The following is a 17,113-nucleotide window of genomic DNA, read 5'->3' on the forward strand; positions in this document are numbered from 1 at the left end:
TAAACCATGGCACCAAGTGCCTCATCCAGGCTCTTCCTAAACACCTCCAGTGGGGGTGACTCCACCACCTCCCTGGGCAGCACATTCCAATGGCCAATCTCTCTTGCTGGGAAGAATTTCTTCCTGACATCCATCCTAAACCTCCCCTGGCACAGCTTGAGACTGTGTCCTCTTGTTCTAGTGCTGGTTGCCTGGGAGAAGGGAGCAACCCCCACCTGGCTACAACCTCCCTTCAGGGAGTTGGAGACAGCAATAAGGTCTCCCCTGAGCCTCCTCTTCTCCAGGCTAAGCAACCCCAGCTCCCTCAGCCTCTCCTCACAGGGCTGTGCTCAAGGCCTCTCCCCAGCCTTGTTGCCCTTCTCTGGACACCTTCAAGTGTTTCGATGTCCTTCTTAAACTGAGGAGCCCAGAACTGGACACAGGACTCAAGGTGTGGCCTAACCAGTGCTGAGTACAGGGCACAATGACTTCCCTGCTCCTGCTGGTGACACTGTTCCTGATACAGGCCAGGATTGCATTGGCCTTCTTGGCCACCTGGGCACACTGCTGGCTCATGTTCAGCCTGCTATCAACCAGTACCCCCAGGTCCCTTTCTGCCTGGCTGCTCTCAGCCACTCTGACCCCAGCCTGTAGCTCTGCATGGGGTTGTTGTGGCCAATGTGCAGAACCTGGCACTTGGATGTGTTCAATCTCATGCCCTTGGACTCTGCCCATCTGCCCAGCCTGGCAAGATCCCTCTGCAGAGCCCTTCTACCCTCTAACAGATCAACTCCTGCCCCCAGCTTGGTGTCATCTGCAAGTTTACTGATGATGGACTCAATCCCCTCGACTTGCAGCAATACAGCAACTGCTTTAGGTAGGAATAGCTCACAGTAGCTCCAGAGGGCTGTCTTGAAGTGATGTCTGCAGTGCTATTCATCATAATGCTGCAGATGCTTTAGGCAAAAAAAACCCCACCCAGCCATGTGCCTGTTAATAATAGAAAGGGAAGATGTTGTACACTGATATGTGGTGACACTGCTGATGCCCTGCAACATACAGAGAGAAACTAAGAGCATAGAATCTACCTGTCAGATTACCTCACCCAGCACAATAGCCTAGCATTGCCCTATGAAGCATCACAGCACTGGCACAGCTATTCCCTGCTGTACAACACTGCCTGAGCAATTCTTCCTGCCACAGGAAATGGGCACACTGGAAAATTGCAACTTCTTTCCATGGACTTTTATAACATATGGAATCTTGAGGGGACTTCTCTACTGGCACTGAATTTCTGTAGGTGCTTGTGAATTCCTCACCCTCATCCTAGTGCCAGACTGTGGTAGCAAAGCTGAACTACATAACACTCAGCTTAAGAGGAGTTTTGCTTGCCACTCAGCCAGCAGAGAAGCAGCATGTGCCAGCTGGCAAACTCACTGGGGGTGTCTCAAAAGGAGAAGAGGCTGTAAACAGGGTGTATTGAAATCAGAGAATGATGGATTGGAGTAGGAGTCCTGCTACAATAGAAGACAGGGAAAGTTTAGAGCGTTGGGAGGCATATTGCACAATGCTATTAAGCTGCAGTCTATCCAGTCCTGCAGTATAAAGATGAGGTCTGACTACTATATTGCCATGCTGTGTACTGATCTCCTCAAATCATAAGCAGCCCAGGCTGGAAGGAATCTGAAAAGATCATCTGGTCTTCCCTTTCAGGGACAGAGAGCCTAGATGAGATGATCTTTCTGTCCATCAGCATCACAGGCTGTGGGAAATCTCAGTCCTCCATTCCCACAGTCCACATACCTCCACCAGCAGCTTTCTGATGACTGTGTCCTTCCACCCTTTCTCAGGGGTCTCCACAATTGCATTCCCACAGGGCTGCTGGTTCTGCAAGGCCTCACTGCTCACTGAGAACTCCACCTGACCTGGAAAAAACAGGGCTCAGCCAGCTCAGGCAGGCAGGGCCAGACAATGGGAGTCACTGCCACTTCCAGGAGTTTCATGTTGCAGGCTCATGGATAGGGATTTCCTGTCATATCTTTTCCACATAGCTCTCTCTCTCAGAAGCTGTCCTGGAAGAGATGAGCTGCACTACCATTGAAAGGTGACTCCATTTTGGTGACTCTTTTCAGGACACCACAGTGGTAGGACTCACCAACCCCTCTGCTGTTCATCACAGTCCCACTCAACAGCTGTTATCACAGCACACAACAACAACAGAGAAAACAAAGTATTGCCATGGGGCAATCACCTAATCTCTGGGAGGAATATCTTCTGAGCACACCTCCTGGCCAGCAATATCTATGGCTTCAGAAGATGTTAGCTGAGTGATGTAAGGCTTCATAGCACTGCATGTGGTACCAGACACAGCCTTGGACACTATGAGTCCCACAGCCTCCTAAACAATCTCACATGTGACAGACAGCTGCAGTGCTTCCCAGGAAGCTGTGTTGCTCTAACACCTGATACTGAACGAAGAGAACAGCACAAAGAAACCCTCCCTGCAGTTTTCAGCACCCTGAGATCTTTACCTAGAGTTCTGGGAGTCACCAGCCAAGCCACAGTTTTCCTTCCATTCTCACAGAGGCAATGAGACTCTTCATCCTTTTGCACTGGAGCAGCCAGGAAGTGAGCAGACTGAGCCAGAGCCACACTGACCTGCCAGTTGTAGACAGAGGTGCAATGAGGGAAGGGAGACCATGGGATATAGGGAGCCAGAGTAATAGCTCCATTTTCAAAAGCAAAGGAGCAGGGAGCTGGAGCTGTGGGGTCTGTGTCTGGAATGCACAGGCAAATAAGAATTCTGGGGGTGAAGGATCTAGGGATACTTAGAGATAAAAAGGCTGAGTGAAGGCAAGAGATGTGTGAGAAGGTACACACAGGACTTAAACCTTCCTTACCCTGATGCAGGCAGTCAGGTAGTTGAAAACGGTGGCTTTCAGCGTGAAGGACTCGCCACGCACCACAGAGTAGGGCATGGTGAGCTCTACAAAGAAGGGCTGGGTGGCTCTGAAGGACACTGTTGGGGACAGACCAAAGCCTGAGTCTGCTGAAGTGCAGAATGCGTTGGCTTTCCACTCGGTGATGGTGTCAGGGATCGTCACGTCGAGATCAGCATTTCCCTCAGAGCTGATAAAGCACAGAGAGCAAGGACAGAGGATCATTTTTATGGCACTTTGCTGACAATTTTTACCCTTTTTAGCCTACAGAACAGTACTGCCTCTGCAGCAGACAGGAACACAGCATGTTGGTTACTGTAGGACCATACCACATCCTCTTCCAGCCCCAATCATGGGACAAATCATAGAATCAATGAGGTTGGAAAAGACTTCAAAGATCATCAAGTCCAAGCTGTCACCCAACACCTCAGGACTAACTGAACCATGGCTTCAAGTGCCACGTCCAATCCCTTTTGGAACACCTCCAGTGACAGTGACTCCACCACCTCCTTCCCATCCCAATGGCCAATCTCTCTGTGAAGAACTTTCTCCTCACCTCCAGCCTAAACCTCCCCTGGCATAGCTTGAGACTGTGTCCTCTTGTTCTGGTGCTGCTTGCCTGGGAGAAGAGACCAAACCCTTCCTGGCTACCACCTCCCTTCAGGTAGTTGTAGAGAGCAATAAGGTCTCCCCTGAGCTTCCTCTTCTCCAGGCTAAGCAACCCCAACTCCCTCAGCCTCTCCTCACAGGGCTGTGCTCAAGGCCTCTCCCCAGCCTTGTTGCCCTTCTCTGGACATATTCAAGTGTCTCAATGTCCTTCCTAAACTGAGGAGCCCAGAACTGGACACAGGACTCAAGGTGTGGCCTAACCAGTGCTGAGCACAGGGCACAATGACTTCCCTGCTCCTGCTGGCCACACTATTTCTGATGCAGGCCAGGAAATCTAACTACAGATTAATTCCATCTCAGAGGACTGCCATGTGATCTCTGCAAACAAGGGAGGACTTTTTGGCATTGAAAAGCCTTGGCACACATATGGGGATTCAAGTTTTTACTTCAAAAACAACAGTGTTATGAAAAAGGATGGAACAAGCTGAAGGTGCTCACCTTACAGGCACCAAACTCCAAATCCACGTTTCTGGGAAGTACTTTCGGACTGTCTCCGTCAGCTTCTCAGGACTGCTGGCTGTTTCACTGTGTCTAACTGGCTGATGGCCTGAATGTGGTGAAATGGAAAAGAAAATAACCACTGATAATTGCAAACAAGGCAGATCTGCACTAGCATCGTGCTTCAGTCTGAAAAAGTGGCAATCTACGTGGCAATCAGAAGCTGTGCTGGCAGCAGATCACAGAATCACAGAGTGTTCAGGGCTGGAAGGGACCTCAAAAGCTCGTCCAGTCCAACCCCCTGCCAGAGCAGGATCACCTAGAGCAGATCACACTGGAATGCATCCAGACAGGTCTTGAATATCTCCAGAGAGGGAGACTCCACAACCCCCCTGGGAAGCCTGTTTCAGTGTTCTGTCACCCTCACGGTGAAATAATTCTTCCTGCTGTTTCCATGGAACTTCCTGTGCCTCAGCTTCCACCCGTGTTGGATTGGTTGATGGGTTGGACGTGATGATCTTGAAGGTCTCTTCCAACCTGGTTTATTCTATGTATTCTATATGTATTGTCTTGTCAGTGGGCATCACCCAGCAGAGCCTGGCTCCAGCCTCTGGGCACTCATCCTTTACATATTTACAAACATGAATGAGGTCACCTCTCAGTCTCCTCCAAGCTGAAGAGCCCCAGCTGCCTCAGGCTCTGCTCCCAAGGAGGATGTTCCACTCCCTTCATCATTTTCGTGGCTCTGTGCTGGACTCTTTCAAGCAGTTCCCTGCCCTTCTTGAACTGAGGGGCCCAGAACTGAACACAATATTCCAGATGTGGCCTCACCAGGGCAGAGCAGAGAGGGAGGAGAACCTCTCTTGACCTACTAACCACAGCCCTTCTAATCCACCCCAGAATGGCATTGGCCTTCTTGGCCACAAGAACACATTGCTGGCTCATGGTCAACCTTCCATTCACTAGGACCAACAGGATGTTTCCTTTGGCTGTAGTGAGCACAGGTACCAAGAGCAGTGAAGTTTCAAGGTCAGGACTTATTTAGGAAGAAGAACCAGCCTTCCATCATTTCCCACTGGTCTCCAGTGAACCTCAAAGTTTGTGAGGCAGCACTTCCACAAGGATGAACCAAGACTGTTAGAACAAAGAGCTATTTATGACCTTCTGTGCAAGCAGCCTTTTCCCTTTCATGGGAAAGGGAAGTCATAGAATCACCAAGGTTGGAAGAGACCTCAAAGATCAAGTCCAACCTGTCACCACAGACCTCATGACTAAACCATGGCTTCAAGTGCCACATCCAATCCCCTCTTGAACACCTCCAGGGATGGGGACTCCACCACCTCCCTGGGCAGCACATTCCAATGACGAATGACTCTCTCATTGAAGAACTTTCTCCTCACCTCCAGCCTAAACTTCCCCTGGCACAGCTTGAGACTGTGTCCTCTTGTTCTGGTGCTGCTTGCTAGAGAGAAGAGAACAACCCCCTCCTGGCTACAACCACCCTTCAGGTAGTTGTAGACAGCAGTAAGGTCTCCCCTGAGCCTCCTCTTCTCCAGGCTAAGCAACCCCAGCTCCCTCAGTCTCTCCTCACAGGGCTGTGCTCCAGACCTCTCTCCAGCCTCGTTGCCCTTCTCTGGACACCTTCAAGTGTCTCAATGTCCTTCTTAAACTGAGGAGCCCAGAACTGGACACAGGACTCAAGGTGTGGCCTCACCAGTGCTGAGTACAGGGGCTCCTGCTGGCCACACTATTCTCAACATGACTTCTTCATGCCACCAGAGCAGCTAGCAACAGGACATCCCTCTCTTGCAGTGTTTTGAGCAGGGTCTTTGTGACTCTGATAACTACCTTCCTTTGCCAAATCTATGGCCTCCTCAAGAACTAAGCTGAAGATGTTAAAACTGAAAAACATGCCACTGGAATTTTGGAGGGGTAAAAGTAGACATTTTTACTAAGCCCTACATTTACACATGCAAAAATTATTCCAAATAAAATACTTTGAGTTTGGGGTGAAATCTGGACACCTTTTACTTTGGTTTAGAACAACTGGAAAACAAAGATGGAGTGGGTGGGACTTGTTTTGCTTGGCTTTAGAAACAGAAAGAAAAACCCTCCCAAGCATATGAAGAAGAGAAGTTTATAACTAGACTTTAGTTTTGGGCATCTTTACTTTGGCTAAGTTAATCTCTACACTTGGATAACATCCTGAAAGCACACCAAGTTATCACTGAAGATTTTGTCATCCACTTCAACTGATTTTGACCAGACACAAAACTGGATGAGTCAATCATAGAATCAACAAGGTTGGAAAAGACCTCAAAGATCATCAAGTCCAACCTGTCACCCAACATCTCAGGACTAACTAAACCATGACAGACTGAAAATTGTACTGGAAACCACTTAAGTGTTATCTGGGGAGGGAAAGTCTACTCTAAAAGCCTAGTGGCCAGAGAATTCAGCAGAATTCAGGGTAATATCCTCTGCTCTGCCAGAGTCTTTGAAAAGAGCCTGGTTCTGTTGGCTTCGCACTTGGAGTCATCAAAACTTGTCTATAGGCCTTCCTGACCCAGCAAAAGAGATAAGCCTCACACTCGTGCAGAAGCTTAAATTCTGTGCTACTTCCAATGGCTCAGTTCACAACCCCAGCTTTTGTCTAAGTATTCACCCCAAAATACAGGTGGGAAGTCTGCTCAGAACAGAGGAGAGAACAAAACCCAGGTCCCTTACCAGTTGTCCTCATAGCGTAGGTAGGCGCTGCAGACATGACGGAGTGTGAGGCAAAGCGGGCGCCCACGGGCACCAGATTCTCGGTGTTGCAGTACCAAGGTTTCCTCACCCTGGTATTTGTGAAAATCTTTAAACCCATTTCCTATGGGAGATGAACCAAACATATTTTTTTCTGTTACTGATTCCTGTTCAGGTTTCCCCAGCAGACCTGACATTGGTATTTTACTGCCACGAAAGGAGAAGCTTCCTGTGGACTGGACCTGACATGACCCTCCTAACCTTGAGCCTAGGTGCCTGGATGACTCAGAGGCAACAAAGTCTAGATCCCCACTGCTCCTAGGACACTAGTTCCAATCCATTTCCAGCCTCTCGGGGTCAAGATGAGCCAGAGAGCAGATACAGCTTTCTCCCTGGAAGGAAAGGTCTGTGTCTGTGATGCAGCTTATATTGATCTGTTTGGGGCAACTACAATAGCACAGGACTATTTATGTCCCATTAGAAACTCAAGTCGACCTCAAAGCTTTTCCTTACAGAAGAAAACTGATCCCCTTTCTACCAAGTGGAGAGCAAAGCTGGGAAGAGAGGTGAAGCTTATAAGTCACTCAATTTGCTTCTGGATAAAAATTAGCATGAGATCATTCAGACTCACAGACTCTTCCCTTGTTACATTGCTAAGGAAGGCTTAAGTATTCTCAGTCCTTCTCCCACTCCACTCCCTAACTATGCAAGCAGGCTATACCTTTAGGATGGCATAGGTGTCCTCTTCATTCATCTCCACTACTGGAGAATAGGTGATCCCATTCAGGACTATCTTCTTCAAGGGGATGCAGTTCTCCTGGGGCTCCTCCAGGATCATGCCTGGACCATCAAGAGAGCCATGGAATTCCTTCGCTAGCAGCAAGCTATACACCTAGGCAGAAAGAGTCACAGAATCATAGAAGGGCCTAGGTTGGGAGGGACCTTAGAGATTATCTACTCCAAATCCCCTTGACATCAGAAGGGAATTTCCATTTCCAGTGTCCATTGCCACAAAACACACAGAGAGAATTGGATTCAAGCATCATAACAGGCCCATCACCTGCATCCCACTTGGGGGAGCAATGGCAATTTGGGAGTCCAAAAAGAGATCCAAATTTGGAGCTGCTGCCTCTTGTGTTATGGCCAGCATGTCAGTCTGGTCATTAGGGCTCAAAAAGCACAGGAGCCATTCCATCTGCAGCACTCTGTCCCTAGGGATTGCTGTTTGCTGCTTGGCATGAGCGGAATAAACTTTTTGATGCTTCTAGAGGCTCGAAGAAAATGAATCCATGGTTGGAGAGAATAGCTGAAAAATGATCACCAAATACATGACAGTGTTTGGCTGTGGCCAAGACAAGCAGTCCCCTTGCAAAAGCTGCTTAATTCCATCCCTGCAATCGCACAAACCCCCTAAGAAACAGCTGCTGCCCAGTTCTCTTTTTTCACCCACTGAAGGAAGACAAGAAGCAGCACAAGGCAGCTGTCTGTGGTCAGCACTGCCAAAAAGGACTGTTTGCTTCCCGCTCCAGCACTGGCCTGCACTTACGCTGGCTGCACTGTGATTTGCTCCACAGACTTACAGAGCTGGGTGACAGTTCAGCTTCAGGCTTCATGAGAAGAACACTCTTGTCCACAGCACGGACAGCACACAGGGAGTTCGGTGAGGCTCTGAACAGCAAGTGAGCATCAGAGGAAGGCAGGCCTTCAGAAGGAGAGAAGCTTAAGTCCACCTGTAGCCACAGGAAAAGCTGTGTCACCTATGCTCCACCCTTGCAGAGCCTTTCCCTCCAGTTCATAAAATCATAGAACTGTGGAGGTTGAAAGAAACCTTTGAGATCCTCAAGTCCAAAGGCTCAGCTGGAGCTCACAATCCCACCCACTACTGCTAAGCCACTACCAGTGTGGCAGTTTTAGGCTATGCCTTTAAAATTAGCTGCAGATTTCAAGGAGAAAAGTAGAGAAATCTAAATCATTCACTATGGGGTGTAAAAAGGAAAACAAAAGATTATTCTAAACAAATTCATTGGGTAAAATGTGTGGGATGGACGCAGATGTACCTAACAATCTTTCACGTTTCACTTCCATTTCCATTCCTTTTCTTTTCTCCTGTGGTCTTGGCTGTTCTGCTTCACTGGGGAGAAAATAATTGCTTCTGCCTGGCCTTGAGAAGAGATAAGAACACTAACATTGCTTCTCTAAACTAACATTCCTTCCTCTCAGTTCCTCTTTTCTTCTGTTACAGGGGGGAGAAGGAGCCTTTAGGGGGTTGGAGCAGTGGAGCAACTTCCCTGATCTCTGGGGAACCCAGAGGGTGTACAGGGGGGTTGCTGTGCTATTTGCAAATTGTAAATAACTGTATAATATTGTAACTAGTGTATATTTTAGACTAGACTAGAATTAACCAGGTTGGAAAAGACCTGAGAGATCATCAAGTCCAACCTATCACTCAACACCATCTAATCAACTAAACCATGGCACCAAGTGCCTCATCCAGGCTCTTCCTAAACACCTCCAGGGATGGTGACTCCACCACCTCCCTGGGCAGCACATTCCAATGGCTAATTTCTCTTTCTGGGAAGAACTTCTTCCTAACATCCAGCCTAAACCTCCTCTGGCACAGCTTGAGACTGTGTCCTCTTGTTCTGGGGCTGGTTGCCTGGGAGAAGAGACCAACCCCCACCTGGCTGCAACTTCCCTTCAGGGAGTTGCAGACAGCAAGAAGGTCTCCCCTGAGCCTCCTCTTCTGCAGTCTAAGCAACCCCAGCTCCCTCAGCCTCTCTCCTCACAGGGTTGTGCTCCAAACCCCTCCCCAGCTTTGTTGCCCTTCTCTGGACAACTTCCAGCAACTCAACATCTTTTCTAAATCACTTGGTTTGCACCCAGACTTTAATGCATGACCTTTAATAGTATGACATTCAATATATGAACAAAATTCAGGTGAACAAGCTCCTACACTAGTCTCAAGAGCTCATTTACCTTGGGTTTTAGCAGGACAAAGGACTGGTCTTTAGGAAAGCCCTGCCTACTATTCTGAAGTCCTGATGAATTTAAGAGATTGTTCTCTTCTTAAGGCTGCTTGTACATCAATCTGCCATTCTGCTCAAGAAATATGTGGGGTCATAGAAGAAAAATGGTCCACATGCTCACAGAAAGAATGCCTTATTATTCTTCACTTTCTCAGCTTCTCCATTGCTATTGAAGCATCACTGTGCATTGCTCAGCAGATTCAGGCAAGGTTTATCTCCATTTACATACAATAGAAACTCAAATGTCAGGATGAGGTATACAGGAGGTGAAAGATCTCACAAGAATTAGCTTCACTCCCTGGACTGAGGCTGTGTGTTTTACTTTTGCTCTGTGACCCCTCAGGCAGCCACCTAATTGCTGGAATGAGTTTGTGTGAGAAGGAGTGAAATGTATGTGTTGCAGTATGACCTAGGACATGCTGTCCTCTTTTCTCTTACCCAGGGCCATCTGTGAGACCAGTGGCTGTGACTGGTTGCTAAATGAGGTTTTATCAGAATAGAATAGAATAGAATAGAATAGAATAGAATAGAATAGAATAGAATAGAATAGAATAGAATAGACCAGGTTGGAAGAGACCTTCAAGATCATCATGTCCAACCTAACATCCAACACCACCTAATCAGCTAAACCATGGAACCAAGCATCCTGTCAAGCCTCACCCTGAACACCCCCAGCGACGGCGACCCCACCACCTCCTCAGGCAGCCCATTCCAATGGGCAATCACTCTCTCTGTGTAAAACTTCCTCCTGACCTCCAGCCTAAACCTCCCCTGGTGCAGCCTGAGACTGTGTCCTCTTGTTCTGGTACTGGTTGCCTGGGAGAAGAGACCAACCTCCGCCTCACTACAACCTCCCTTCAGGTAGTTGTAGAGAGCAATAAGGTCACCCCTGAGTCTCCTCCTCTCCAGGCTCAGCAACCCCAGCTCCCTCAGTCTCTCCTCACAGGGCTGTGCTCCAAGCCCCTCACCAACCTTGTTGCCCTTCTCTGGACACATTCCAGCAAGTCAACCTCCTTCCTAAACTGAGGGGCCCAGAACTGGACACAGGACTCAAGGTGTGGCCTAACCAGTGCAGTGTACAGGGGCAGAATGACCTCCCTGCTCCTGCTGGCCACACTGTTCCTGATGCAGGCCAGGATGCCATTGGCCCTCCTGGCTGCTTGGGCACACTGCAGCCTCATGTTCAGCCTACCATCAGCCAACACCCCCAAGTCCCTTTCCACCTGACTGCTCTCAGCCACTCTGACCCCAGCCTGTAGCTCTGCCTGGGGTTGTTGTGGCCAATGTGCAGAACCTGGCACTTGGATGTGTTCAATCTCCTGCCCTTGGACTCTGCCCATCTGCCCAGCCTGTCGAGGTCCCTCTGCAGAGCCTCTCTACCCTCCAGCAGATCAACTCCTGCCCCCAGCTTGGTGTCATCTGCAAATTTACTGATGATGGACTCGATGCCCTCGTCCAGATCATCAATAAAGATGTTGAAGAGCATGGGGCCCAGTACTGATCCCTGGGGCACACCACTAGTGCCTGGCTGCCAGCTGGCTGTGGCACCATTCACCACCACTCTCTGGGCTCGGCCCTCCAGCCAGTTCCTAACCCATCACAGTGTGCTCCCATCCAATCCATGGGCTGACAGCTTGGCCAGGAGTCTGCCATGGGGGACAGTGTCAAAGGCCTTGCTGAGGTCCAGGTAGACTCCATCCACAGCCTGCCCCACATCCACCAGGCAGTCACCTGATCATAGAAGGAGATCAGGTTGGTCAGGCAGGACCTGCCCTTCCTAAACCCATGCTGGCCTGGCCTGATCCCTTGGCCATCCTATAAGTGCTGTGTGACTGCACTCAAGATGACCTGTTCCATAATCTTGCCTGGCACTGAGGTCAGTCTGCTAGCACCTTTTTTTCCAGCAGTTTATCTCCTCCACAAACCAGTAAGCAATGAATGACTGATCAGTGGCTTGCCCAGTTTTAGTATATCTAGAGACATGAACTCAGCCAGGCTCAGTAAGTGAGCTTCACCATGCTGCAGTCCCATGGCTGCTCAAGAAGTGGACACTTACCTTATTGTTGAAACACTTTTCTATGCTAAACTTGGCTGAATCAGCAATCACCTCACTGCTGGGGGCAGTGGTGTAGACAAGCACTTGGGCCACTGGAGCAATATCACTTTCTACAGGCAGCTGGAGCGAGAAGACACCATTGGCTAGGAAATAAAACAAGAGCAAAAAGTTAAGGTACAGGAAGCAGCCCAAATTCTCAGCTTGTCTTCATGCTGAACTTCATCCTAGCCATAAACAAACTCCTGGCCTCTAAGTGGGATGAACTGGTGCTCACAGAGATGGGTAAGTCCTGTTTTCCATAAGCATGCTGAATGTTGGTTCAGCTTCTAGAAGTCAGACCCTCAGTCTCCTCTAGGAGCACTGCAGCCCCAGAAATGCAGTGTCAGCAGAAAGATGGCTGGCAAGGGGAATTAGAGCAGACATGTACAAAGCCTAAATAGAGGCAGAGAAAAGAAAACTCAAACGCTTCACATATCTTAGGGGACATGGAGATGTAGAGCCCTGCATTTACGTGGAAGCAATGTGTATGCCTGACACCGCTTCCTGGCTTCCCAGGACAGTGGCAACTTGGCAGGGGCTTGAAACTCACCACTATCCTGGTCCAGATTCAGAATGTGGGTGCCTGCATGCTTAATGATTCCCTTGGCCATCACCTGGATGGAAAGAGAAATCCTGCTGTGATTGAGGTGGTGCATGAGCCAAACCTTAAAGATGAGGAACTTGAAAAGAGAGCAACTGAGGTCTATGTCTGCTGCTTACACACTGCTCAGCTGATCTCTGCCTTCCTGTGGTAGAATCCCAGTGCCCACTCTTTACTCTGCTGCTTCTAACCCATACCTTCATTTCTTTTGTGGGAAAACAGCATATGGAGAATGATGAAAAAGTGCTTAAACCTGCTGTCACAAACCACCAGGTCTGTCTCCAGCCACCCTCCAATTACCAGTGACAACCTCACCACATGTCAGGTGCAAGCTTACCAGGTAGTAAAAGACAATTTTCTTCTGCTCTCCTATGGCCTCTGGAGTAAGGATATAGTGCACCCGGACCAGTGTGGAGGAGCCACAGCTTAGAGTCTTGGACTTGGGCTCAATTTTGAGGAAGCTATTACTAGGGGAGTAGAAGCGTTTCAGGGGCAGGTAGCCTTCTTCAAAACGGGGAGAAACCCAGGACCGGTCGTAGCAGTAGGAGTGCACTTTATGGATTGCCTGCAAAAGAAGACAACACACACAGACAGAGCCTTGAACACAGGTATCATAGAAACATAGAATCAATAAGGTTGGAAAAGACCTCAGAGATCATCAACTCCAACCTGTCACCCAACACCTCATGACTAACTAAACCATGGCTTCAAGTGCCATGTCCAATCCCCTCTTGGACACCTGCAGGGACTGTGACTCTACCACCTCCCTGGGCAGCACATTCCCATGGCCAATCTCTCTTTGTAGGAAGAACTTTTCCCTCACCTCCAGCCTAAACCTCCCTTGGTGCAGCTTGAGACTGTGTCCTCTTGTTCTGGGGCTGGTTGCCTGAGAGAAGAGACCAACCCCCACCTGGATACAGCCTCCCTTCAGGTAGTTGGAGACAGCAAGAAGGTCTCCCCTGAGCCTCCTCTTCTCCAGGCTAAGCAACCCCAGCTCCCTCAGCCTCTCCTCACAGGGCTGTGCTCCAGACCCCTCCCCAGCTTTGTTGCCCTTCTCTGGACATGTTCAAGTGTCTCAATGCCCTTCTTAAATTGAGGAGCCCAGAACTGGACACAGTATTCAAGGTGTGGCCTAACCAGTGCTGAGAACCACAGGGAGAAGAGCAAATACAATGCTAGACCATGCACCCTATCCTAGGGTAAGGTACTACAAAACATGCACATTACACACACAGTGCATTCTCCATTTACAGAGGGATGCTCAATATCACTTTCCCCAGGTAAACAAACTATTAGGGGGAGAGTGCCTGTGAATGCTTTGTACTCCCTTTCTCTTTGTGGCAGGAAAAAGGGGGTGAAAAATAAAAAGAACAAAATGAGGAGGACCACTTAGAAACGCAGAACAGTAAATAAACCTCTGAGAGATGCAGATGACCTTACCTCACCATAAAGAATATTGAGATACCTGGGTAAATATTTAATCAGAAAGCCAGCAAAGCAACTGAAGCACTACACATGGGGAGTTAGAGCCGCCCTTGAAACAGATTTGTCTATGTGGAACTGGTGATCCCTTGGAGCAGAATGGACTGTTAGGATCTCTTGATGTTTCTTCTAATCTTATATTGCTATTGCCAAGCAAAAATCAAATACAAGCAGAGTGTAGTCGTGACATGGCAACCTGGTTTGTTGTGCAACTATTTCCACCACACTGGTGTCAAGTTTAGCACAAACCAGGAACGAGCAGCTAAGTGTTTTTGCATATGCAGTAGAAACTTCAGAGGTACTCCCAGCCCTGTGGGTCCCTTCATCACCGCCTCTGTCTGCAGGACTCACCCTAATTCCAACAGAATCAAAGTTCAGCATGGAAGTGTTCAAGGAAAACCATGCCCTGCCCTCTTCATTTGTTGTGTAGTTGGTTTCCTGGTCTCCTTGTAAAGAAATCCTCACAATTTCATTGGCAATTGGAGCACCAGATCCATCCACTAGTTTCACCTGGAGGAGCAAAAACAGTACAGTATAGGAGGAGAAGAACATCTGGCACCTGATAGACCACTGAGCTAAGACTGCTGGGCGTGGGTCTCCATTGCACTTCACGTGTGTGTCACCTGTCTCTTTCAGAGAGCTGCAAACTTCCTGAATCTTATTTCTTTGGCTCTGCCTTATATTCACCTCTGGGTCAGAGGAGAGACTGATGTGCACATGGAGAACGACATGCACTCTGTGATGGTTTAACCCACCCACATTAACAGAAGCTCAGCTAACTGAGTTGGGGAAGCAAAATGGAAAGCTGTATTACACAAGCAACAGCTACACTCAGGGAAGCAAAATGGAAAGCTGTATTACACAAGCAACAGCTACACTCAGGGAAGCGAAATGGAAAGCTGTATTACACAAGCAACAGCTACACTCAGGGAAGCAAAATGGAAAGCTGTATTACACAAGCAACAGCTACACTCAGGGAAGCAAAATGGAAAGCTGTATTACACAAGCAACAGCTACACTCTACAATGGCATGTAATGAATGTGTACAAACACACAGTATTTACAATATTATACAGGTATTTACAAAGAGAAAACAGCACAGAAATCCTCCTTGTCCAGGAGGACACTGCCTCGCTTCCCCTTAATCTCCCCCTCCCCTTTTTCCTCTGGGTAATTAGAAGAAGAGAGAAAAGGAGAAATGTTAGGGAAATTTCAGGTAGTTCAAAAGCATCATTTTAAAAAGTCAGTAATGCTTATCCGTGAGGTTAGCTGATAAGAGGTCTCTTTCCAGGAGCTGCAGACGTGCATGCCAGCAGAGAGAAAGACAGGATTAGAATGGAATGTAAGATCATTAAAGCTACATCCCACACATCTAGCCAATGAAATTAGTTTAGAATAATCTCTTGTTTTCCTTTTTACACCCAACTGTGGATTTTTGTTTGTACTTCTCCAGTCTCCTGCTTGAAAATTTGCAGCTAGCTTTAAAGGCACAGCCTGAAACTGTCACACACTCACACCCTTAGGCCTCCTTTTAGACAGGTGACTGGAAAAGCAGACTTCTGGCTGGCTGGAGAAGTGGAAGCACAAGGACAGAGAAGTAAAGCAGAATGAGGGTTGTGCTCTCAGCTGCTGTTCCCCAGTTCAGGAGCCTGAAGAGGAGAGGGGGCCCACATGGATTAGCAGCACTGAGGTTTGGCATCTTTGCAGAGGGAGGAGGCACATATCTTGTCCAGGGCATTCAGTACTATGATTGTTTGGTGCTCAGGACATCCCATTCTTATGCTTTCATTTTCCTACCTGCCCAAAGAAGGGAATTCCAGGTTTGTAGTGGGAATCTGAGTTCTCAAAGGTGATTTTGCTAATGGTGGTTGTGATCTCAGAGAAGCTTGTTCCAGTCAACTCCACTCCTGCAGGAAAAAGCATGGAGAATTAACTTGCCACTGCCTGACCAGAATTACTTTTATTCCAGGCCAACCCTCCTGTGCTGGACAAGCAATTTGGTTGATACTCCTGGCCTCCAGGTAGGAAAACCTTAGAATTCCAGAAAAGCAAGAGTTTGGTTTCATCCCTCATTCCTGTCTGGCAAGTCTCTCTGCTGCTCTCTCCTGGGTTTATTACACAGGTCTTTAATCCAGATGATTCATACCTGTCCCCTCCTCTTTAATCTTAGCCTCCACGTGGAGTTTATTCTCATATCCACTTCTTTTGAGCTGGAATAACTTGGTCTTTACCACTTCAGAAATGCAGCCGTAGTTGTCTGCCTGTTTGAGGAAAACAAACAAGACCATTTTAGTCTCATTTTTAGGTTTATCCAACTTAATGAATCCATCCTTGTGCACTGCTCTGAACTGGAAGAGAAACCATCACCTCATTCCCTCTGCTGTTTTTATCAAAACTGGAAAAGTGGGTGAGTAACTTGGCAAGGAGCATTTTGAAGCACTTGCAGCAGCATCAGGGCAAAGAGTTTGCAAACTAGATTTTCATGTGTATGTGTGAAGCTTGAAATTGCAAAGGCTTGCTACAAAAACACAGGGAATTATTCCTGGGTATGCTACACAGCAGAAGTTTGCCAGGCATCAGGCACTGCCGACTCAAAACGCACAAAGCCGTACGAGTGGTACATCAACCAAAGCCTGTGCATGTGTAGAAAGAATGACAGCTGGAAAAGCATTTCCACAGTTTGTGACCTCTTTTTGGCATATTCATGCACAAGGTTGGCCTCCAGAGAGCAGGGAAGCGAGGCATGTAACAGCAGAGTTTGCACTTTCTTTTAACATGGATAACAGCAGTGGCAGAGGCAGTGGTGGGGATCACAGTGTAGCAGACCCCAAGGGCCATAACATGTCTTTGGCATTCATCCTTGTCCTGGCATATTTCCACAACTGCTCTTACCCCACCTTCTGTCAATCGCTGCACCTATCCATGTTTCAAACGCCATTTAGGTTTGCAAGTCTGAGGAGTGGAAGAAGTGTGGCTCTTTCTGTCATAATGCTGCTGCTAAACACAAATTCCTTTCCTTCTTGCTCAAACCACATCACCCCTCCCCTGATTTCTATCCCTTTCTGGCACCAAATTCCGATGCCACACAGTGTCTCTAGTGTGAGCCAACTGCAGCTCTGCTCTCATCACTCACATCTTT

At 48.2% G+C, this 17,113-nt stretch overlaps 1 protein-coding gene across 1 annotated transcript in view; it reads right to left on the reverse strand.

Annotated features, from left to right (window-relative positions):
- Window positions 1-17,113, reverse strand: part of A2M (alpha-2-macroglobulin) — a 44,160-nt gene that overhangs the window by 12,291 nt on the left and 14,756 nt on the right. The window contains exons 9-21 of the mRNA XM_054163913.1: window positions 16,121-16,235; window positions 15,772-15,881; window positions 14,326-14,484; window positions 12,830-13,057; window positions 12,442-12,505; window positions 11,853-11,995; window positions 8,351-8,500; window positions 7,492-7,662; window positions 6,753-6,894; window positions 4,026-4,134; window positions 2,880-3,108; window positions 2,511-2,637; window positions 1,783-1,904 (exon numbers count right to left, since the gene is read on the reverse strand). Coding sequence (XP_054019888.1) covers window positions 1,783-1,904; window positions 2,511-2,637; window positions 2,880-3,108; window positions 4,026-4,134; window positions 6,753-6,894; window positions 7,492-7,662; window positions 8,351-8,500; window positions 11,853-11,995; window positions 12,442-12,505; window positions 12,830-13,057; window positions 14,326-14,484; window positions 15,772-15,881; window positions 16,121-16,235 — 1,869 coding nt within the window. The remainder of the gene's footprint in view (window positions 1-1,782; window positions 1,905-2,510; window positions 2,638-2,879; window positions 3,109-4,025; window positions 4,135-6,752; window positions 6,895-7,491; window positions 7,663-8,350; window positions 8,501-11,852; window positions 11,996-12,441; window positions 12,506-12,829; window positions 13,058-14,325; window positions 14,485-15,771; window positions 15,882-16,120; window positions 16,236-17,113) is intronic.

Source organism: Dryobates pubescens, chromosome 8 (assembly GCF_014839835.1).
Source record: "Dryobates pubescens isolate bDryPub1 chromosome 8, bDryPub1.pri, whole genome shotgun sequence".
Taxonomy (NCBI): Eukaryota; Metazoa; Chordata; class Aves; order Piciformes; family Picidae; genus Dryobates; species Dryobates pubescens.